At 40.2% G+C, this 23,547-nt stretch overlaps 1 protein-coding gene across 3 annotated transcripts in view; it reads left to right on the forward strand.

Annotated features, from left to right (window-relative positions):
• Positions 1-19,568: 19,568 nt before the first annotated feature.
• KITLG (KIT ligand) overlaps positions 19,569-23,547 on the forward strand; it is a 90,354-nt gene continuing 86,375 nt past the window's right edge. For all 3 annotated transcript variants that reach the window (XM_060112089.1, XM_060112090.1, XM_060112092.1), the window contains exon 1: positions 19,569-19,764. In XM_060112089.1, coding sequence (XP_059968072.1) covers positions 19,750-19,764 — 15 coding nt within the window. In that variant the 5' untranslated portion in view covers positions 19,569-19,749. The remainder of the gene's footprint in view (positions 19,765-23,547) is intronic.

The raw sequence follows: 23,547 nt of genomic DNA on the forward strand, positions 1-23,547 counted from the left end.
GGGGGGTGGGGGTGGGAGGGACAAAGAGGCCCCAACACACAACCATGTGATGTGGATTTATAAGGAGCAGGACAGCAGTGTTATCAGCCTGGGCCTAGAGTTATAAGTTCATACTTGGGAGAGCCTCTGGACTTTGTAAGAGAGAAAAAGCCTGAAGCACTAGGGCCTTGCAGGGAGCTTTGGAGAAGAGGCTCAGGTACTTGATCAGAGACAGGCTTGGACCTGAACTCTACAGTCAGGTCGAGGCAGGCTTGGTAGCATGGAAAAGCAAGAGTAGTCCAGGGTTAAGAGTCATGGAATGAGAAGTGAAATGGGCAGTAGGCTTGAGCAGGGTGCCTTTTAAATTTATGTTTATCTCTTTTTCCCCTTCACAGGAGACATAGAACCCAACCACAAACGATTTCCAATTCCATGGCTTCCAATGATTTTACACAGTTAAATTTGTATACACCATCTTGAAGCATTAGGGCCTTGCAGGGAGCTTTGGAGAAGACGCTCAGGTACTTGATCAGAGACAGGCTTGGACCTGAACTCTACAGTCAGGTTGAGGCAGGCTTGGTAGCATGGAAAAGCAGAAGTAGTCCAGGGTTAAGAGTCATGGAATGAGAAGTGAAATGGGCAGTAGGCTCGAGCAGGGTGCCTTTTAAATTTATGTTTATTTATCTCTTTTTCCCCTTCACAGGAGACATAGAACCCAATCACAAACTATTTCCAATTCCATGACTTCCAATGATTTTACATAATTAAATTTATATACACCATATTTTTAAATGGTGTCAACAATTTTTATGATATAAGGCTGATGTGTATCTTCAGAAAACACTATTTCCAGAATTATTTTCATAATATTTCATACAAATATCATTTGGAAAAAAAGGGAATATTCTAACGAAGAAATATTAGAGTTTCATTCTCTAATCAAATATGGATCCTGTAAATGCCATATTTAATTGTTTTATTGACATTTTAGAAGGCTTCTCTGGGCTTCTCTTGCCTTATAACTAAATGGCAGAAATTATCAATGAGAGTACTGTGACTAAAACTGTACCCAAAAGTCAGATTCATTAAAAAAAAAATTGACATGTTAAGGACGGCTATATTTTTTACCATTATTTAGGTTGTAAATTTCTTCTGGAAATAAAATGATATAAATTCACAGATTTAGACACTGAAAACTCTCATCCTAGCATGTGAGCTAAAGAATATTCTTTTTTAAAAAAATAAATTCATTTATTCATTTTTGGCTGCGCTGGGTCTTCATTGCTGCGCGCGTGCTTCCTCCAGTCGCGGCGAGCGGGGGCCACTCCCCGCTGCAGTGTGCAGGCCTCTCATTGCGGTGGTCTCTCCCGTTGCGGAGCATGGGCTCCCGGCGCGCGGGCCCAGCAGCTGCGGCGCATGGGCCCAGTCGCTCCGCGGCACGTGGGATCCTCCCAGACCAGGGCCTGAACCCGCGTCCCCACCACCGGCAGGCGGACCCCCAACCACTGCAGCCACCAGGGAAGCCCCCCTAAAGAATATTCTTGAAATAGCAAATTTGAGAATGGCATCACTTGGAAGATAGATTGCTTCAAGCAAGGCAGAACATTTATAAAGGAAAGAGAGAGAAGCTGGAAGATTTTTGTACAAATTATCCCATTTATTTCATTCCTGAAGCTGATTAGAAACAAGCAACTCACTACCAGACAGAGAAATCCTTTCCTTCAGTGACTGTCTTACCTATTTCATACCTCTCATGCTGTAGGCTTGAGAATGAAGCATCTAATCAAAGGCAGGAGCCAAGGCATTACTAAGGTAATAGGCAAGAACCTTTGTATTCTTTTACGAGTTAATCACTAAAGGGATGCTGCCTATAACATAAATTATACATAATGGTGCATCTCTGGGAAACCTGCCTCCCAGGTGATGAGCATTAAGCTAAAATACTTTTGTTTAGCTCACGGGAAACATCCTGACCAGGCCCAACTATGAATGACTACAGAAAGGAAGAAATTAGCACATCCCCTCCGGAGACTGACCAGAACCAGAAAATGTGTGACTTTACTCCCTCCCCTTTTAGTATAAAAGAAGCCTATATTCTACCGCAGGCAAGACGGTTCTTCGGGACACTACTCCACCATCTTCTCCATCTGCTGGCTTTCTGAATAAAGTTGCTATCCTTTGCCCCAACAACTCATCTCTCGATTTACTGGCCTGTCGTGAGGCGAGCAGTACAAGCTTGGACTTTGGACTCGGTAACACTAATAAACCAGAAACCCAGCATATCTACCCGAGAGAAAGAAGGCAGGGACTGCCATATGGTGCCTCTTAGGCTTTTGCTCCCTACTCCGGCAGATACTCCAACTTGCTTCCACCTGCCTCTAACCTACACCCACAGAAAATTAAAAAAAAATGAATCTAAGCAGACCATGGCTCAGACGATTTTCAATGACATAGCTAGCTTTTTCTTGCTGATGATACTGGCACATATCACTCAGATGATCTGCCTGGATTCAGGCAACTTCTCACCCAATCTTTTTGCCTAGTCGCTGACCCCCAGTCCATTATACCTGCCTGAGTTATAAACCTCTGTGGCAGTACTGGGAGTGTGCTGGAGCTAGCTGGCCCAAACTAGCTCAGAAGAATGAATTGATAAAATTTCAAAAATTTTTGCAAGCCCATTTATCTCACTTTGGTAGCTTGAAAGTGATTCTGGTAGGAGTACTCATACCAGGGAAATTGGCACAAGCTACAGATTCTCTTCTCCTCCCCCACTCCCGCAACCCCCATGACTACTACGAACCCACTGCCTGTTTAACTTGCAGAACTTGCATGCAGATCCCTGCTTTATCTAATTTCTATGGACGTATCATCATGCCCACCTGATCCTTTCTGTCTGTGGGTTCTTAGTCCCACCCCTCCTAACTTACCCTATCCTGCTGCTGCCCATGTCTTAGAATGGGAATATACTCTGCCAAAAGCTACCTCAGCAGGGGGGATAGATAGATATCCCTCTCGTCCAGAGTATGGTCTGGCTTCAGAGTATAAGTTAACCTGAGTCTACAGGTGGATTGTACAGGCATTAGCTCTTCAACCACCCATCTTATATCTAATAACTAACTGCCCTTCTGTGACAACCCAATGTGTCCAGCCCAATTTTAGAGTGCTAAAATGTGGCCCCAAGAAAGTCTCAGAAGTGAAGACGCATACTAATTACATATAAAATCTTCAAGTAGTATTTAAAAAAAGAAAGCATATTTTGGCAACATAGGTGACCATTTCAGAAAGGAAAAACTACTTGGAGCAGAAAACATGTATAGTTTTTCTTTTTCCTTCAATTTCTCCTAAATCCTGCTGCCGTATTATTTTCCTAAAATACAGATCTTATTGTGACGTAAATTTTTTTGATGGAAGTGTATATGGTTGATAAGCCTCTTGCAATTAATACTAATTTTTATATCTCAATGAGAAAGAATAATTAGGACTATATAACAATAGACAAAATAATGCAAAACTCATTCGGAATTCAAAAGTACAAAATCTGGGGATTATACACTCCGAATTATTAACATCCTGCTCCCATTATTTATGATGATTACGAATTAAATGTAATTCTACTTAGTTTATCTTCCTATATTAAAGAATTGGACAACTAGAAATTACTCCAAAACTTGCTTAACCATTAGAGTCATGTCAGGGTCTTGTTAAAAAAAGGATCCTGAGCAGACCTACTGAATCTCCACAAGGAGAGACTTGGAACATTATTATAACAAAAGCCTTAGGTAATTTCGTGGTCATACAATCTGGAAAATACTGGTGTGGTATAATCTCCTATTTTTTAATAAATGAGGTAACTGGTCTGGAGAAGTAAAATACTGATGACTAATAACAGCCAACCTGAGACTATTAATTAACTTTTCACTATGTCATAGTTTAAGGCAGTAGACAGAATAATTCAAGATTTATAAGACATTATCTCCACAATAAAAACAGAGAACTATCCTTTATGGAATGGCAAACAAATGTATTACATGACAGCGTCAATACTGATTATATGAATCATTTTCAAGAAATTAAGTACTTTTTGAACTATATGAATCATTAAAAAATCAAACATATATTTTAAAAACATGCCTAAAAATAGTTAACTAAGCTAATAAAAAAAACTTCCATGTTACTTTTTATGACCTGTTTTCAGAAGTCCCATAGTATCTTTTCTGCTGCATTCTATTTATTGAGACAGTCATAAAGACCCACCAAGCTTTAAAGAGGAGGGTTGCAGTGGAAAGAGACATAGACTCCACCTCTGGACTGGGAAATTGCCACGGTCTATGGGATTGGAAATGTTCTTGCAGCCATTTTTGGAAAATACAGTCCACAACCATGGGGTTCTTACTGAACATACTTGGGATGACTTAACTCATAGTACAACCCCACATAATTTATTTTAGTCTATACAAATGTATCCAAAAACCAGGTTGAATGTAGCACGAAACTATAGGTTAATCTAAAAGAGAAACTTTTCAAATGCAGTTTTAAACAGAATGCTTTTAGCATGGTGAAAATATGACTGTGGTTATTCATTTGGTCATATGTAATTGGTCAATAAATAGGTATATACTTTTGGTTGTAAATGTATGCGTTAAAAGGTAGATGGGGGGCTTCCCTGGTGGCGCAGTGGTTGAGAGTCCGCCTATCGATGCTGGGGACACGGGTTTGTGCCCCGGTCCGGGAGGACCCCACATGCCGTGGAGCGGCTATGCCCGTGAGCCACAACTACTGAGCCTGCACGTCTGGAGCCTGTGCTCCGCAACGGGAGAGGCTGCAACAGTGAGAGGCCCGTGCACCGCGATGAAGAGTGGCCCCCGCTCACCGCAACTGGAGAAAGCCCTCGCACAGAAACGAGGACCCAACACAGCCATAAACAAACAAACAAACAAACAAACAAATAAATAAATTTATTTTAAAAAAAACATCATCTCAGTTCAGTTGCTGCCCAGCTGCCCTTTCTAAAAAAAAAAAAAAAAGGTAGATGTAAACACAGCTGTCTCTCTATTTCTCTACTACCTAAACACATTCATATATATGTGGGGATACATCATATATATGTATGTGTATGTATATATGTATATATATAAACACACACACACATATATATAGTGTCCTACTAAAGCTAATTCAGCAATGTCATTTTTTTTAAAGAAACTTTATTCTCCACTAATCTATCCATTTTCTGTTTAACAGTCTGTGGAAGAACAAGCTGAGACCACTCAGTGGTCATTCCTACCTGTTCAGTGGCCTGAGCAGTGGAAGCCGCAGTCCAGTCCCCAGTGGTGGGCTGAGCGCTGTAGGGAACCGCTGGTTGGGCGCAAAGGGCGCCTGCAGACCCGTTTGCAACCTCAGGTCGAGCAGCAGTAATTCGGGAGCTGGAGCAGTCCATTCGCCCCGAACTTCCTCCTGGGTCACAGCCTTTCCAGCAGCGTCCTCCTCAGCGTCTCTGCAGAGTAGAAATCAGGCTGACTTCCCCCGGGTGCTCACGGGAGCTGGTGCCACGCATGCGCAGAACTTCCTGCGGGCCTCGCCCCGCAACCACTACCGCAGACCCAGCTCGGGAGCTCCCTTGTTTTTGCTGGGGGTGGCGATATCCACACAGCGCCGAGGAGAGAGTGTGACACAGTAATGGCAGGCAGGTTAACATAAAACACCCCCGAGATCAGCCTGGATCAATAATCACTGAAAGCCGTGGCTCTGGGAAGGCGGCCTGAATCTGGTTAGGGAAGTTTCCAGAAGAGAAGTGTCTGGCAATACGAGTGGCTCCTGGCAGCAGCAAACTTCAGCACAGCTCGCTGGCCAATATTCCTAGAGGATATGACACTGACATCAGCCCCGTTTCCGATGGCAAGAACTGCGCGAGCCGCCAGGGGAGGCTTCTCTCAGGTTCTCTTTAGGCGTATGAGGTAACGTCATCACTTTTCCTTTTGTAGATGTACTGTTCCAATTGGTAGTCGAGGTTGGTGTCACCTAAGTGGTTCCTGATCCAAGGAACTGGAGGAAATTCTCCTCCTTCATTTGCAGGACATCAAGGGCTCCGGACTTTGTGAACGTTTCCCTTTAACCTCTGAGGGGAACCCAGAACAATGCCTTATGGACCCCTCTCTGGGTAACGCAGAAAAGCAGGAATGTCATTTTTAATAAAAAATAAATAAAAGCATTATATTAGCAAATTAAATTGTGGTCAGTTTATATGCCGTGAAAATTTTGAAGAAAATGCATGACATTCTAGATCTGGAAGAATTCTCAGCTCTTTGCAGCTAAAGGTCACAGTTTGGAGCTGAATTGTGTCCCCTCAAAATTTATATGTTGAAGCCCTAACCCCCAATACCTAGAAAGTGACTTTATTTGGAAAGAGGGCCTGTAAAGAGGTGATTAAGTTAAAATGAGGCCAATAGGGTGGACCCTAATCTAATCTGACAGCTGTCCTTATAACAAAAAGAGATTTGAACACACAGAGATACCCAGGGCACAAATGCACAGAGGGACAACCATGTGAGGACACAGCAAGAGGGTAACAATCTGCAAGTTAAAGAGAGAGGCTTCAGAAGAAACCAACGCCACTGACACTGTGATCTTGGACTTTCAGCCTAGAACTGTGACAAAATACATTTCTGTTGTGTAAACTACCCAGTCTGTGGTAGTTCATTATAGCAGCCTAGTAAACTAACATAGTCACTCAATCTACTATTTGAATGTATAAACAGAACTGGATATCTTTCAATATTTTTCTAAATATTCTATGAAGAATTTTCTACCCAAAAACTTTAAATAAATTTTGGGAAGCCTATCCTTTGTAAAGCCTCATGTTTCCCTAAATTTCCCTCCTACACTTGTGCCCCTGAGCACTCACGTTTAAGGTCCTCTGGCCTTGTGTGTTTGGGATCCTTTTATAAAAGACAGTTCTGAGTATATCCAAAGCATGTTATTACTACAATTCCCCAGGAGAAACACAAATATTGTTTAAGATTAGAAGTTCTATTATGAAATCAACCTATGTTTAAATAACCTTTTCGTTTTAACTGATGTTTTTTAAAAAATGAACAAAATGCGGTGTCAGGGTCAGAGCATTTGAGACTTAATAGCCATGAGAGACTTATGCACTCCTCGGTGTGATTATAAATGCATTGCCCTTTCTACACAAGGATGATGCTATGACCGTACAATCATTATTTAAGCATAAGCTGACAGGAGAAACAACAAAAACAAACACCTCTGTCTCATTTAAAAAGGGAAATATATATCCATAGTTTTTAAAAAAAAATAGAAGTTGCAAGTACTTGTGTTTACTTATGTAAGTTTGTTGGTTTGTGTCTGTATATTTGTGTTAGCATATTAATTCAATAGATTAAACCATTTATGAACTCTGTGTCCTAGGATAAATTCCTAAATCTAAAATAAAACAAAACAAAAAAACAAAAAAACACACTGTCCCCTCATCTATAAAATGGGGCAAATAAAACTCTATCTCTAAAAGATTGAGGTGAGAGGATTAAATAAGAAAACATATGCAAAACTCTTGGCAAAGTGGCTAATACATAACAAGAGATCAATCAAAAGTTGGCAACTATAAGTTTTTATTACCATAAAGTTCAGATGCTGAATTTCTCAAAGACAGAGACCTCTGTTATCATGCCAGCATCATGCCCTAGAGAATAGGTTCCCTATGAGTACTGTAGTTTGAACTAAATTATTGTCTGTTGGGCTGAACCAAAATATATATTATATTACATTTACACATCTTATACTTCTGTTACTTTCTAAAAGTATTTTAATATTGCAAAGAAAAAAATTTTTATCAAATGTTAAGGCAGTTAACTGGGGAAAATAAACTATTTTAAGAAATCTAAGTTAGTTTGGGCTTGATTCTTATAAACCCAATGTTTTTAAACAATATGTAGTCATTAACCATGTATGATAAGAAGACTTCTGTTTCAAAGAGAATTTAATAATGTTGTTGGTATTCCAATTTGCTTTATTGATCAAAAATTTAATTTTTCCTTTGCTATTTAGAGTTGATTAATTTGATTTCTGATCTTAAAAACTTTAATCTTTTTTTTCTGAAAAAGGCAAAACATTTTGCTAATTTTCAACTTTCAAGGGTCTGCAATCAGTTCAAGGCTCAAAGCTGATAGTGGCACAAGTCCACTCAATTTAGCAAAAGTGAGTTCTCTGTTCCTCTCTAAATGTTACAGAGAATTCATTACCTTTTTACACTTAAAAAACTGAAACAATAAGCCAAGGATATCAACACATCGTGAACTAGTAAGAGGAAAGCCTATCTTGATTGCTGATTTCTTGCTCTTACAATTTACCCTAACAGAGGATTTCTGGAAAGGTATACCAGAACCGTAGGACAGTGAGACTGTTGGGTGATGGAAGGATCACGGGGACAGAATTCAGGAATCGAGATTCCAGCCCTGATCCTGCTAAATCACACCATTTCTGGTGAATATCACTAAATTTCTCTGGATCTCAGCCTTCTTTTCTGGAAAATAGGGAGTATGATGTGTGTATCCTTCTCCATGAGAATATGATTATGCTTTGAAGAATGGAGAACACAATTAAATACGGGAAATTTTTGTCTCATATGTTGTCTGCTATGGCATATATTTTTCTCTATGAAAATGAGTATTGAGTAAGCCAATGCCACCAATAGATCTTATGAGAATTTAACAATGTACTCTGAACATTTACTGCATGCCAATTGTGTACCACTTATTGCCTGGCTACTATGAACTAGGGATTTGAAATGTATTACTGTCTAATCTTTAGAAGGCAACTACTAGGTAGTCATTTTTATTCTGATTTGACAGAGCAAAAACCATCAAGAGCATCAGTCCTGTATGTTTTGTCCACATGTGCAGGAAAAATGTTCTAGATTGGAGCCAGAAAGCATGACTATTCCCATCTTATAGATGGAGCTTCTGAGGCTCAGAGAGGTTGAGTTGCCCAAAGTCAAACAGAAGGTTAGTGACAGATAGAGGCTCCAACACTTCTGGGAGATGGGTACTGGGAGCTCCATTTAACCTATGGGGAAACTGAGGCTCAGAGAGGTTTAAGAATCTGCCCTAAATTTCCCAGGCAGAAAGTGCTGAAGCCAGGATTTAATCCCAGGTCTGTTGACTGAAAAGCCAATGTTCTTTTCACTACCACACAGTGTCAAAGGAAGCATGTTACATACACAAAATATACCTCCTCCTTTTATTTAATACACAGTTGTAAAATTAATCATTTTGCATTTTACAACTTCCTTGTTCACTTTTCCCTGCCTCATTGACTACAAAGCCTCTCTCTGCTCTTCTGCCTGATTTAGCTGGGCTCCAAAAGTCAAACCTGTTCTATTTTCTTTTCAGAGAGAAAGGTTTATATAGCATCATACTTTCTTTTTTTCTTGCCAGTTCTGCTTATGTTGCTGAGAGTTCAAGGACTATCTTCCTTAACAATGCCAGATCTTTGATGCATTAGATTTAGGAGAACAGCTTCAGCGTAAGGATGAATTGACAAAAACTCTTTATTGAAGTTCAAATAGGAAAACTTTGTACCACTGCAAATAATCAAGATTTTAGCCAACCCTCTTTGTTCACAACATCCTATGGTGTTGATATTCTTTAGTGAGCCTTCTCCCTAGGAAGCCTTCCTTCTTCAAATACCTTCTTTAGGTTCGCTCTCAGTGCTTTAATACCTTTACTACTTTATTTCTGCTCAGTGCAAACTTTTTGGTTTCTCTTTTCCTAGTTAGCACCATTGGAAACCAGATGAAAGGCAGCTTCTCACTTTGCACTGATAGTTGATCAAGATAAGCCGACAAACACAAAGGTTACAGAGATGATATTGTACAAGCTATATTAAGGTCAGGTAACCAGAAACCCAATAAGGTGGATTAGGGGAAAAATCAGCACAGATAATCTTAAGCTTCCAAAGTTTGCCCTGAAAAGACTCAGTGCTAGCCTATTTCCTTTGCTCTACATAAAAGAACATTTCTTTGCTTTTGGAGCTGTTCATTGTCATGAAATCAGTCATTTGAATCAAAATCCTTAAGGACATTTTCCACGCTGAGAGTCCTGCTTTGAAAAGTGTCTAATTATCTTATAGTCCTGATAGCTACCCAGCATACCCTAGACTTGACAAATTATTTTCTATCATTGGACCCCATGAGAAAACTCTGCAATGTAAATACTGTGCTATCAGAAATATTTAACTCACTTCTTAGCCCATAAATTCTTCTATTAATAAGAAAAAATCATTAAGGGATGCAGTAAAATGTCATGGTTAGAAGGATGGGCTTTTAGAGTCATTCAGGTACAGGTTAAATCCAAGATTGGGCACTTTCCATCTGTGTGACCTTGAGTAGTCACTTAACTACCCTGTGGCTACAGTTTTCGCATCTGTAAAACAGGTAACTGTGCCCACCTCATAGGTGGATTTGATCATCTTGCTTCTCTTTCTCTAGATAATGACAATGATTAGCATCACCCTATGCATAGATGGTTTAGCAAAACCAAACAAAAAATACGGTTTTGCTAGGAGTATTGTGAGGATTATTGTATAGATTACTATAAAGGTTAAATAATATTTGCAAAGTGCTTATCACTTGGGAAGTGTTCCATAAACAATTATGAACAGACCTCAAGCCAATTCAATATGCAAAAGTCTTAGGTTCTTTATGGTAGATTATGTGGCCACCAGATCATTTTTGAAAGCAAATCACAGACCCATTTCTGCAACACATATAGACCAATATATTGACAAATAGACATGAATCAGGTGACACAAAATATTCTTTATAGCTTGATAAAGTACCAGCTCTTGACACAGTTAAGTGTTCCATTAGCATCTTACATGAAATATTTTCTCAAAACGAACACATCACTAGAAATCCTCTCACACCAATGGCTGGAACCAGTCTGTTTAGGGCTCAGGTCTTAAAAGCATTATTTCTACTGCTAAAAGCTTCAGGCCTCCTTGAATTATTATACCCTGTTCATGACTGCTTCTAGAACAATTTTAGCCAGTACAGGTATCCTGAAGAGCTTTAATTTTTGCCGATGAGATGGCCTTCTTACATTAATGATGCTGGTCAATAAGCCACAATTTTCACCTCTGAAAAATTATTTGCCATATAGTATGCTGTTTATGAATAATAGCGAACATTCTTATTTCTAACTTATTTCCAAAATCTATGCTGAAATACGCTAAATTTTGATAGCATAGATATGAATAATAGAAGTGCTTGCATTAGTAACCTCTAGAGCATGGAACTTCTAGTTTGAAAGCTAGCTGGACAGCCCTGGACTGAAATTCTTGAATAGAATGTTTCCAGCACCTGGGATGTACCCTCAGTCAAATAACACACGCACAACACCACACTGCATATTTTAAGCAATAATCAATCCAATTTAAGCATGCGTTCTTTATAAATGAGAAACAAAACATGTATTTAAAAATCAATGATTATGACAATCATCAGCTCACCTTATTTTCAATCCACTGTCTCACCTCGGGTATAGTCTTCAGAATAAGAAAGCTGGTAACGGGGATTTGCCATGGGAGCCTCCATAGTACGGAATGACAGCTTTGAATGGAAAACAAATTTTTTTAAAGGAAGGTGGGTGAGGGTGGCCAGTGTATGTGGCTAAGATGACAATGTCTAGGGCTTACTAGCCATTCTAAGCTTGGATCTCAATTCTGAAAGCCATCTCTTCCTTCAAGGCCTCTTTAGACTAGGTTGAAAACTGGTCAAGATCCCCATAACCTCTGAAGATAGGGTCATTGCAAATAGTTTCTAGCTGAGGGAAAACATAGACAATAAGGTACATTGTTAACAAATGTCTTTCATACAAACTTGATAAGTGGTCTAATGACGCTGGAGGGAGACATGAAAAATCTGCTACTTGTCCAAGCAAGTTGAATATCCACTAAAAAAAAAAAAAAAAAAAGTATCCACAATGCTTATTTCAGACTTTGGAACCCACAATGGTAAAGTTTATCTGTTCCCTAGCTGCCTTAAATGTCAAATTCTTTTCACCCACCACCTTGCAGAAGAAGAAAGAAAGAAGAAGTTTCCAAATACATGACAGCTTCTCTGTTATTGCCTGTTTATAATTTTTAAAGGAAGAGATAACTAGGGGAGTCATATTATATCATTAGAGCTTTACAAAGTACTAGTGCATTTGTCTATGTCTCTATATTCTTTATTAACTGTGCCATTCAAGAGTTGTATAGAACAAACTTGTCAATTAGGAAATAAGCCATACTCTAGAAACTTCTCATTTAAATGATTCATTAGAGAACACATTTCAAAAAAGTACAATGTACAAAAGAACACTGCCACAGTTGAAGTCACAAATCTCTTTTAAAATCAGATAAGTGGAGAGGATAACATCACTGACAAAAACATCAACCTAAATTAATTTATCTAATACACATAAAAGTTATGAGACATATATGAAAGTCTTAATATCCAGGAAAATTATGCAAAAACATAGAGTTAAATAATATATTTTTAAATGTCATGGAGAAGAGGGACCTGTAGTAAAATTTATATAAAAGTTGTAACAGTTCATGGTATTTGATTGTCTAATATATATATATATATACTCAACATTCTCCTATATTCTGGGAATATAGACTATAGAAAAGCATATTCCCAGAATATACATATTATTTAGAAAATCATTTCTACCTTTTTCTCTTCTCTAGAAATTCTCCTCTAAATAACCTTAAAATCACTGTCTTATTAATAATCACTCTTTACTATAAACAAGGGTAGAATATTTACTCTTTGATCATGATTCCTCGGAAGTAGTGTTTCCAGACTAGCCAGAAAGTGTTTCATTAGTCAATTCTGGAGAAAAGTGTTGTACTCCTTGTTCAAATAAGCCTGTCTGTAGCATCAATTCTTCATATGTAGATTAACTGTGTAAACCACATTTTATCAAAATTTTCTTCTAGTTTTAAAAGCTACGTGTTTGTGAAATAACTCAGTTTCCAAAATCTTTAAGGATTAGAAAAAGACATAAACAGAAACATTTATATAAGTTAAATGAAATAATTATACTTATTAAAAAATAAATTTGGAGTCAAAAAATACTTGTTAAACTTTTAGTAGCAAAAAAACAACACGAAGACATAGTGAACGTTTACCAAGCCCCCATATGCATATTCTCTCCCTAGAATGTTCCCATCAGATTTCCACAGCTCATTTTATTCTTTCACTCAGCACATTTTGAGAAGTATCCTTCTCTCCTTCACTGAATGAGGGCTCATGGATTACAAAGTAATTTTCCCATTCATTGTAAGCCTAATGAAGTTTGTAAGGAATGAGCAACCACTCTGCTTCAAAGAGGAAGTGTTATTTGAACCAGGATTTGAATGATGAAAAGGAGATTTCAGGCAGAAAATAGAGAGGAAGCTACTACTCCGTGCTAAAAGAACAATGTGAACACAGGAACAAAGGTGTCAAAGAGAAAATGTTGAGAAGTCCAATATGGCTAGTTGGAAGGAAGTGGCTAGTACAGTTGATGAGTCTAGGGAGCTACAAATGTTATGGCCAAATTGTGGGGAGCTTCGGATTTTATTCTCTAGGTATGGAGAATCAGAATACATTTATAGACAGTGAGGTACTGTGCCTAGATTTTTATAGATGCTACAGTAATGTTGGCAGTGATGATGAAGTGGATGGGAAGAAGATATTTGGTGAAGTGGACGGGACAGGATGACATTTGGTGAATATACTGCAATAGTTTAAATGAGATTCCTCAGCTCTGAAGTGAGGCAGTGATAACAGAAATGAATGGTACATTTTAGAGGAGATTATTGGAAGTAATTAAAAATTATTTGTTATAATTACTGGAAGTATTAAAATTTTGTCAAATGAATTAATTAATGAATAAATAATGTTATTTCTGCAAAGTTGAATTAATAGTTTTAAGTGTACCAGGAAATTCTTTCTCTAAGATCCATTGGATTCCTTTTTACTCAGGTTTCTACTGGAATGTTTAAATAAGTTTATTCCTTTAGAATTTCTTGATAATCTCAGTTTTTCAGTAGGTCATGATGTCTAATAACTTCTAGATTATTTGATATCCATGGAGGATAATGATCTTTGTATATTATAATTATCTTCAGGAAACACTCCTTTTTTTTGTCAACCAAATTCCTTTTGATACGTGATCAATATTTATTAACAACACTAAATTGAACATTCTGAGTTAATATTGTAAACATCTCTAGATTTCATAAAAGAGTTAAAAAATATCTCTGATTTGATATCATACAGGCTCAACTTTTTTTCAGGAATGTAATTATTTGCTGTTGTTTTTAAATTGGACCTGTGATTAATTTTTAAGCACAGTGTAAAGGGAAAAGAAGGCTGACTATCAATAATTTACGTATTTACTATCCTTGGCAATATTTTCTAATCTTTATTCTATAATCAAGGAAAAACTAAACAAATGAGTTTGATGGTATTCCCTGAATATAAGAAATTTGGGGTTTTTCAAAGAATAGTCTGTGAACGGATATCTTTCATCATTTTTAAGGCTGGTCAAACCAGACACCAACAGGATAAAGGAAGTTTCACATTTTTGTAGCTTGTGGCAACTCCATAGGAAGGAGGTGATCTTTCCAATTGACTTTAGCAGGAAAATACCTCAGTGGATTCTGATCAGCCCACCTCAGGTGATATACCCATACCTCACCAATCAGGGAATTGGCCAGACCTGGATCCTAGACCCATCCTTACAGTGAAGGGGGAAGAGGAGGCAAAGCCTTGTGAATGACAATCCCTTCTGAGAGACATGGGATCATCTTGTGTGATTTCTACAAAAGAAAGTGGGACGCTGGTAGCAGAGGAAGAAGAACAGGAGATGTGTAGAGCAGATAAAAAGTCCTAACCGGTGTCCACATGCCTGGATTATATCATGCCTTTTCCACTTACCAACCGAGGGATCTGGAATAAATTATTTAACCGTATTGGTCCTTAGTTTCCTTATTTATCAAACAGAAAAATTATCTCCCTTACATGATTGTTGTGAGAAATTGTTGACGTTGTATAAGCTCTGGGCCTTATCCAATTCCTGCCTCCTGCCTGGCATCAGTAAACTAATTTGAAAAGTATTTAAGAGATTCACTGTGTTCTGCTTACTGTACTAAACGCTGATGATAAACTAATGAGTGAGGACAGTCATAGTCAGTGACTTCAATCAAATAATTACACAAACAAATGTTTCATAAATGCGACGAAAGAGGGAATTCATACTTGAGTTTATAATAAGAGGGGAGTTGATCAAATCAGAGGTTAGGGAAAACCTGCCTGAGGAAGAGAATATAGGGAATATTGAGTTGAGATCTAAAGAATAAGAAAATATTTACTGGGTAAAGAGGAGATTTGAGCAAAGTGGTCTCTGCAGAAGCAGAAGGAAGAGTGTAACCAAAAGCTCTGAAATGGGAGGGAACTCTGAGGAACAGAAAAGGTTTCTTGCCTCTGGAGCAGGGAGCACAGCACAAATTGACTTTGGAGAGGCAGGGAGGGGCCAGACCCAGGAAGCCTGAAATTCTTTGCTTTTCTTTATTCCAAGAACAGTGGCAAGCAACCGGAGTTCTCAGCAGAGGAAGTTTTGTGATCAAAGAGTGATGTGTCTAACAGAGGGCAGCCAGGATGGGTGAACAAACAAGAGATGTTTCACACGCACAAGACTTACTAGATTTACTTACTAACTTAAACCTATCTCTTAACATAAACAACAACAAATGTTAAGGCTCAAAAGAGAAAAATCTTTCCAACAATTAGATTAATCAAAAACAGCATGGTGGACCAACTAACACTGAAAGTATGCAAGTAAAGACTAGATAATCATGGATAGACTTTCTTCCCAATGTATCAAATGTTGAACTCCCTGCACCCTATAACTGCAGCCTACTTTTCTACGAGAAAAAATTCCTGATGCTTCCTATCCATTTGGGGCATAGCCCTACCTCTTGTTCACTTTCAAGTAGCTCCTGGTTTTCTTCTGCTAAGGGACTAGATGCTGGCCTTTGTCTCCTCTCAAAGGCCTACACCGAAGAAAGATCTTTGTCTTTCTGACCCACTTCTGACCTCCTGATGAGGTTGCCCACAGTCTTTGATTTGCATGCTAGCCCTTCTAACCTCTTTGGTACCTGCTTTCATATTCTCTTCATTTTGATTTCAAGTATCATGATTATACAGCATAACTGTAGCGCATCAGTATGAAGGACACAACAGATACAGAGTTATGGATGAGAAAGTCAGTGATGGTATTAGTGTAGCTAGAAAGCCATTGAGCTGTGGAGGTGGGAGGAGGAGAAAGAACTGAGAGGGAGAAGAAGGGAAGGAGGGAGGGAGGGAAGCAAAGAGAGCGAGTCACTCTAGATTAGTATATTGAGTCCTGAGATGAATTATCCAGTTGATTGAAAAGAAATGGGGTTGAATTTCTGCTAGGTCTACTCCCCGGTTTCTTTAAACCTGTTCTAACCTATTAGGCTATTCCTTCTTATTGGTTTCATAAAATTAGTACAGTTAGATTGATGTTTGCCAAGCTTCAGTCATTCTACCAATGTCATGATTTTTGTCGATATACACCTTCCTTTACTACCAGTTATATTTATTTAATGTTATACATTAAACTGCTTTTAAATTGACCCTTCAAATTTCTTCTTTCTAAGCAATAATCAACTTGGAATCATCTGTTTGATATATGTGTGTTATACATGTATATATTATATACATTTTAAAAATACACATTTTAATTTATACTCACTTGGTAAAATAAACAAAGATGTTCAGCAGTGCAGCACCTACAGTCACCTGGGGAGCCTTTGCAGTTATGCATGCCACGCTGCTAAACCCCTGATTGGTGGCAAGGCCATAGAGCCTGCAACAGAGCCTGAAATAGAATCAACCTTTCTCAAACTCCTTTCCCTTTCCATTAGACCATAATGATACATTTCAGGAGTGTAACTCCTTTGTGCATAATATATATGCAACTCTTTGGAAGATTCTGGCAGACCAAAATTGTTCCTTAAGGCTGGCTGTGTTAAGATTGGGATTGGCAGAGAGGAGTCATTAGTTAGATGATTTTCCTATACCGCCGCATTTGCTTCTGTTTTCGGACTTCTTTTCACTTCTGCTTAAAATGGTTTGTAGCACTGTTTTGATTGAAAGTAAAAGTAATTATTTAATACTGTGAACTTTCGGGTTTTTCAAACATTTATTTTCGTAACCATGGAGGGGGAGGTAGTCTCCTAGTCAGAGCTCTGTAGCCACTTGGAGTGAAGCACTTGATGGAGGATGCATAGTGACATAACAAGCCCACATTTCCACTCCATGTTCTCCCTGAATTTGTTCGCTATTGAGTGTGGTGGAGAGAATAATGCGCACCTGCCACGCCCAAAGATGTCAATATCCTAATCCCCAGAACCTGTCAATAGGCTATGCTTAATAGCAGAGGGGAATTAAGATTGCAGATGGCATTAATGATGCTAATCAGCTGATTTAGGGAGTATAGCCTGGATTATCCAGGTGGGCCCAAGGTAATCACAAGGTCCTTAGAAGTGGAAGGAGGCAGAAAGGAAGGGCTGAGTGGGTGATGTGAGGACTCAACTCACAACTGACTTTGAAGAGGAAGGAGGCTATGAGCCAAAAAATCTGGATAGCTTCTAGAAGCCTGGAAAGGCAAGAAAAGGCACTCTCTAGAGCTTCTATGGGGAACACAGCCCTGCCAACATTTAGCCCAGGGAGATCCATTTTGGACTTCTCACCTGCAAACTGTAAGATAATGAATTTGTGTTGTTTAAAGCGATTAAGTTTTGGTTATTTGTTACAGCAGTGATAGAAAATTAACACAGTGAGCTTCAAATTTTACCTAGTTTCTTGTTTCTCATGGTTATAGGTTTGGCATATTCTTTTTTTAAAAAGGCACACTGAACGAATTAAGGCAAATTTGGAATCCTACTCTCTTATTAAAATACCTAATTCCTAAATTTACACATTATCCTTATTTCATAGACTATTGATGTTAATGTCTAGTAAACATTTTCTTTTAAAAAATTAATAAAATGCTTTTTAGTGTTCTCCAGTTATAAGAACAAATATAAAAGGGTTTTGGAGCCCGCCTGCGGCAATGAAGACACAGCGCAGACTAAAAAAAAAGCGGGGGGTGGGAGGGCAGGGGGCGGGGTTTGGAGAGTTAATATTTGTTTTAAGTATTTTTTAAAAGCTCTCTAGGGGACTTCCCTGGTGGCGCAGTGGCTAAGAATCCGCCTGCCAATGCAGGGGACACGTGTTTGATCTCTGGTCCGGGAAGATCTCACATGGCTCGCTGAGCCTGCGCTCTAGGGCCCTCGAGGCACAACTATTGAAGCCCCGCAGGCCTAGAGCCCATGCTGCGCAACAAGAGAAGCCACCGCAATGTGAAGCCCGAGCACCGCAACTAAGAGTAGCCCCCAGATCCGGCAAGTAGAGAAAGCCCACACGCAGCAGCAAAGATTCAACGAAGCCCCAGACAAAGAAACAAACAAAAAGCTGTATAGCCAGGGCTCTGGATTCAAATTAAGTTCTGCCATTTCCTAGCTGTGGTTTGGGAAAATTGACCTAAGACTGTTTCATCAACTATAAACTGGGAATAAAAATGACAGGACCTATACAATAGATTTATGGAAAAGATTTGATGAGATAATCTCTGTAAAGTACTTAGCACGGCGCCTGGTATGTAATTAAGTGCATCATATAGTGGTTTTATCTACTATTATTGTTGTTGCATTATCTTTCCGACTCCAAAACCTTCTCCAGCAAAAAAGTACAGTTTTCAAAACTCTGGCTGGGTTGGTGATCTCCACGTTTAATAACCTATCGCTTCTCTTTCAATCTTCATTTCTAAAGAAGCAGCAGTAAACCACTCTGGAAACAGCATCTCCCTTAGCAGTATTCAATCCTGAGTCAACAGTTATTTCAATGAGTATTCATTCACTAAAGTAATTGTTTAAAAAAAACAAAGGTAAGACAATGGCCTAACTATATAGATCCTAATTAAGCTTTAAAAACATTTCCATAAAGCAGGACGGGGCGAATTGTTTGCTAGGCCCCCAGTGACCTCTCCCGCACCGCCTCTACAGAAAAGAGGGAGCTCCGGGCCCTCGCCAGCGCGCGAGGTACTTCTTCCGTCCCCCGGCGGTGCCAGGTGAGCCCCGGCGGGGCTGAGAGGCCCAGCAGGCATTCTCCACTACCCGCGTGCAGCGCGAGCGGCGGCTGCATGGTGTCCAGCTTCACCCCCGGCACCCCCGCGCCCTGGTGGCCGCCCGGCCGTGTGCACACGGGCCCCCCGGCGAGGGGACGCGCTTGGCTTGATTTGTCCAACTCTGGTGTATTCGCGGGGCTCCGGCCGCCCTCCCGGGTCTCCCTCCCGTGCCCCAGCCCAGTCTTGCTTCCCCGGAGCTCCGGAAGGGAAGGAGGCGTGTCCGGAGTAGGCGGGAGGGAGCTGTATAAAAGTGCTGGCGGCTCCCCAGCCCGGGCTTCACTCGCCGCCTCTCGCCGGGACTGGGAGCGCTGCGCGAAGCACGGGCAGTGGAGAGGGCGCTGCGCTCGGGCTACCCAATGCGTGGACTATCTGCAACCGCTGCTCATGCAATATGCTGGAGCTCCAGAACAGCTAAACGGAGTTGCCACACCGCTGCCTGGGCTGGATCACAGCGCTGCCTTTCCTTATGAAGAAGACACAAGTGAGTAGGGCGCGCCCGGGAGCTCGCCGGCTCTTCAAGAAAATCGCGCCTGGAGGCCGGCGCGTCCCGGCCCCAAGTGCCGGGGCGTTCGGGGCTGTGCCTGCCGGAAGAGCCTGGAGGGCGCTGGGGAGGCGGGCGTGGCGTGCGAGCCCCAGCCGCCCGGCCCGGGTGAGCCTGGGAGAGGAGTGGGAGTGATGAGAGGGAGCCCGTGTCAAGTTTGGAGCTGCAGCCCTTAAGTTGGGAGCTGTCAGTCGGGAGCCGCAGTTCCTGTAAGATGGAAGGATCTGTTCTTTGGCCGGAGAGTTTAAGTGATTACTGAAAGGCATGTCTTTGCACCAGAGACATTTTCCCGTGGATTTCGGGGACATTACAACAGCTCCCCACGCGCCACGCTCGCTCGCGCACCCAGATTTTTGTGCAGCCCCTGGGTGGGTACCTGGCTCGTGCGGACGCGGGTGCAGCCGCTGGAACTTAGCCAACCCAGAGTTCCTTAGTGGCCGCGTTCGGCTGGGCGGAGAACCTGCCCGGCCAGCCCCGGGAAACTTGACTCCCGCGGCGTCTGCCAGGTTTGCGGCTCTAGGCAAGAGAGCTCTAGAGGAGGTAATACCTCCACATTGCACCCACTTTCTTCCATTTCAGAAGAGAAAAAGTTGTTTGTGTGTGTTAATGGGCACCTCTGATGGTAGTTATTGAGGTAATTCCCAGTGCTGCAAAATTGTGCGTTATACAGAAGCATAGTGGTAAAGCACCGTCCAGGGGTACAATTAGTGTTGGGTTTTTTTTTTCTTGCAGCAGATATCTGTATTGTCGTTTAGAAAGGGCCGCCACTGTACTCCCATGCACAGTTCTTTTTGCCACTGCAGGTCTTACCTCTACTTACTTCTCCCCTTAGGAATTTTTCTGTTATCTGCCGCGGGTTGGGTAAGGCTGCCCTTTCACCCCCCAGAGGTGCTGTCGGAGATTGCAGTTCCTGAAGTGTGTCGAAGGGGTGGAAGTGGTGGTGGTGGGGGGGAAGGTTTGTCCAGATCTTCAGTTTAGAATGTGCTGAAAATGCTTTATTTAATGACATACTTAGTGTCATATTTTAAATAGGTGTCTAGACCTGGGAAGCGTACACATTCAGAGGGGAGTAGGAAGACTCGAGCCCATTGCACCTGTGTGGAAAAGGGCAGGAGGGAGGGACGTGGCCTGGCAGAAAGGTTTGTGTAGTCTCTAGGGCAGCTGCCCAAGACCGAGGAGGAGAGGAGCGCAAGTTTCTCTCCTGCAAGCAGATTAGTTTATAGGCAAAGCACCTGGGATCACTACAGTGGGTGGTTGAAATGCAAATGTTAAAGACTGGCATCAGAAGAGAAGTTTTAACCTAATTACTTGATTCGTACATGCTTTCTGCTTTGTGGAATAATAAGCATGGGCGGAAGGGGAACCAATTCTTTGTTATAGTAGCATCTGCTCACGTGAATGGTAGTGGTGAGATGTGGGTGGAGAAACCGCTACCTTGTAGTTCAGGAAAAGAGCCTAAACCTTCCTATTTAAACAAGATCACTGGAGACAGATCAGGTTAATGACCAACAATCCAAAGGGGGGCGATGTACTATCAAGTCGCTTTGAGAGTCAGTAGGATTGATGATCCTTGCACCCTTGTTTTGCAAAACAAAGGTGAGCTCTGTAATCTCCTTTCTCACTTTGATTAAATGGCTGTGTAAATTGGATTACATGGGATAATTCCATTGAAAACTAGAAAGAGGTCAAACTAGCCTGAAACTCCTTGGTGTTAGTGACTTAGTACTGCTGACCAGAGACACTGCAGACAGCTAAGTATTTTAGAAATGTGACCTGCTCAGGCCGAGTAAAAGTGCAAGCCCTTTGGGGGAACTTGTTGCTGTTAAAGGACTGAAGGCAAAGGAGGGCAGTGCCCTTGGTGAATGAAGGCATTCATTGCCTGGGATCTAATGACCTTCAAGGTTTCCTTTAAAGATACTTCTAGCAATTCCACATTCTTGCCACAGAAAAAGGGGACCCTGGAAATAGCATGAAATCAATGAAATAATCAGTGGAAATGGAGGAGGGTGCTTAGATCCTCATTCATATTGTTAAATTTTCTAATCCAAAAGTTACAAAGGAATTTCCTGTGCACCTCTGTATGGATGGAGAGTAGCATAAGGAAATCTGACATTAAGACGTAAGATTGTTCTACTGAATCTAATGTTATACTTGCCAGGGAGGAATATCTATTAGCATTCAATAGTTTAAATAATCATTTATAAAGATGGCATCAATTCCAGAGTTCTGTTCTAAAACAAACAGTTGTGTACCCTTCCATTACCCAAGATATAAAATGAGAATTTAATGATAATTTTAAAAATACACTTGAATTGTGCAGCTCTCCAAGAATCACAGGGACACCAGGCATTCTGGACTTTCAGTCAAGCTAAATAAATGCAGAAATTCACCAACAACCACTTGAGGTTTGATAAATGATTCTTTAATTTATTTAGCACGTGTGATGAACTTTTAGCATATGGGAAATAATTACATGGGCAATAGTCGTGAGCAGCAATTTTAACAATAAGTTTAGTCACAAGTCTACAGAAATGAAAACATTTTGCATTTTTCAGATTTCTGAATGTATTTTATCCATATTGTGTGGTTTTACGTTTTCTGAAGGGAATTGTGTCTCTGGCTTAGAAAGAACATCTATTTCAATGTATAATCATTTTTTTTCAATGTAATACTCTGATAAACTGATATATTAAATAACAATTGGACATTAATTTGCAAGACCAATTAGAGAAGTGTTATCAGTTTAACGGGGCTGGCTCCATGTTTATTGATGTTGTACTTACATTTTAGTTTTGAGATGGTCTGGTCTGTGAGAGTTTTCATGACTGCTGTCAGTTTTAGAAATATGAAGATAGGAAAAATTCATCTGGCAAACGGTGTAGAAAAGGCCATTTTAGGCACACATTAGTTCTCAGAAGAGGCAAATAGAATGTTTATTAACTTTTGTTTTTCCAGAGAAAATATCCCTCTTTTGTCTGTATAAAGTTTGTCACCTGGGTGATGATGCAAGTTTACAGAAAAATGTAACATTTATGAAAAGAGCATTTTTAAATTTTGTCCTTAAAATCACTCCATTTGGAATGTGTGCTTTGAACAATCCTAATTTTTGTAGCTTTTAATTGATAGATTCTGCCAAGACTTTAAAACTCAAGTGCTAAGTCGATTACATGCAACATAAAACAAGGAAAATAACCATATGGAAGTCTGAAGGCCTGAGCCAAACCAATTAAAATCGCCAAATTTTATTTATATCTAACTGCTGATTTGGAGACAGCAAGTTATGAATCACATTTATTCTATAATGATAGGGTTATTGAAATCTTTCCATCAACATCAATAACATTAAAAAAAATTCTCCCCAAATAGCTAGTCTGAAACTGGAGGTTTCTTGCATGGTCCGGCGAGCCCCACTGCGTGTGCCCTTCCCCAACCATGTCTAGGGAACACCTGAGATATAGTGGAGAGATCTTAGGTTCTAGCTTTTCAAGACTTTGATTCTAATTCCTGTTTTACCACTGGTAAGACAAATGACTTTAGGCACATGGTTTAACTTCTTGGGATTTCCATTTTGCAATCTGTACAATGATTATAAAATAATTATAAAGATCTGTAAGGATTAAATGAGATTTTATATATGTCTGTATCCCAGCACAGTGGCTTACTGTAGTTACAGTCTGAATTTATTATCCCTGAGAAGAGAATTGCCTGCCCACTAACTTAAAA

The sequence above is a fragment of the Mesoplodon densirostris genome, chromosome 11 (assembly GCF_025265405.1).
Source record: "Mesoplodon densirostris isolate mMesDen1 chromosome 11, mMesDen1 primary haplotype, whole genome shotgun sequence".
Taxonomy (NCBI): Eukaryota; Metazoa; Chordata; class Mammalia; order Artiodactyla; family Ziphiidae; genus Mesoplodon; species Mesoplodon densirostris.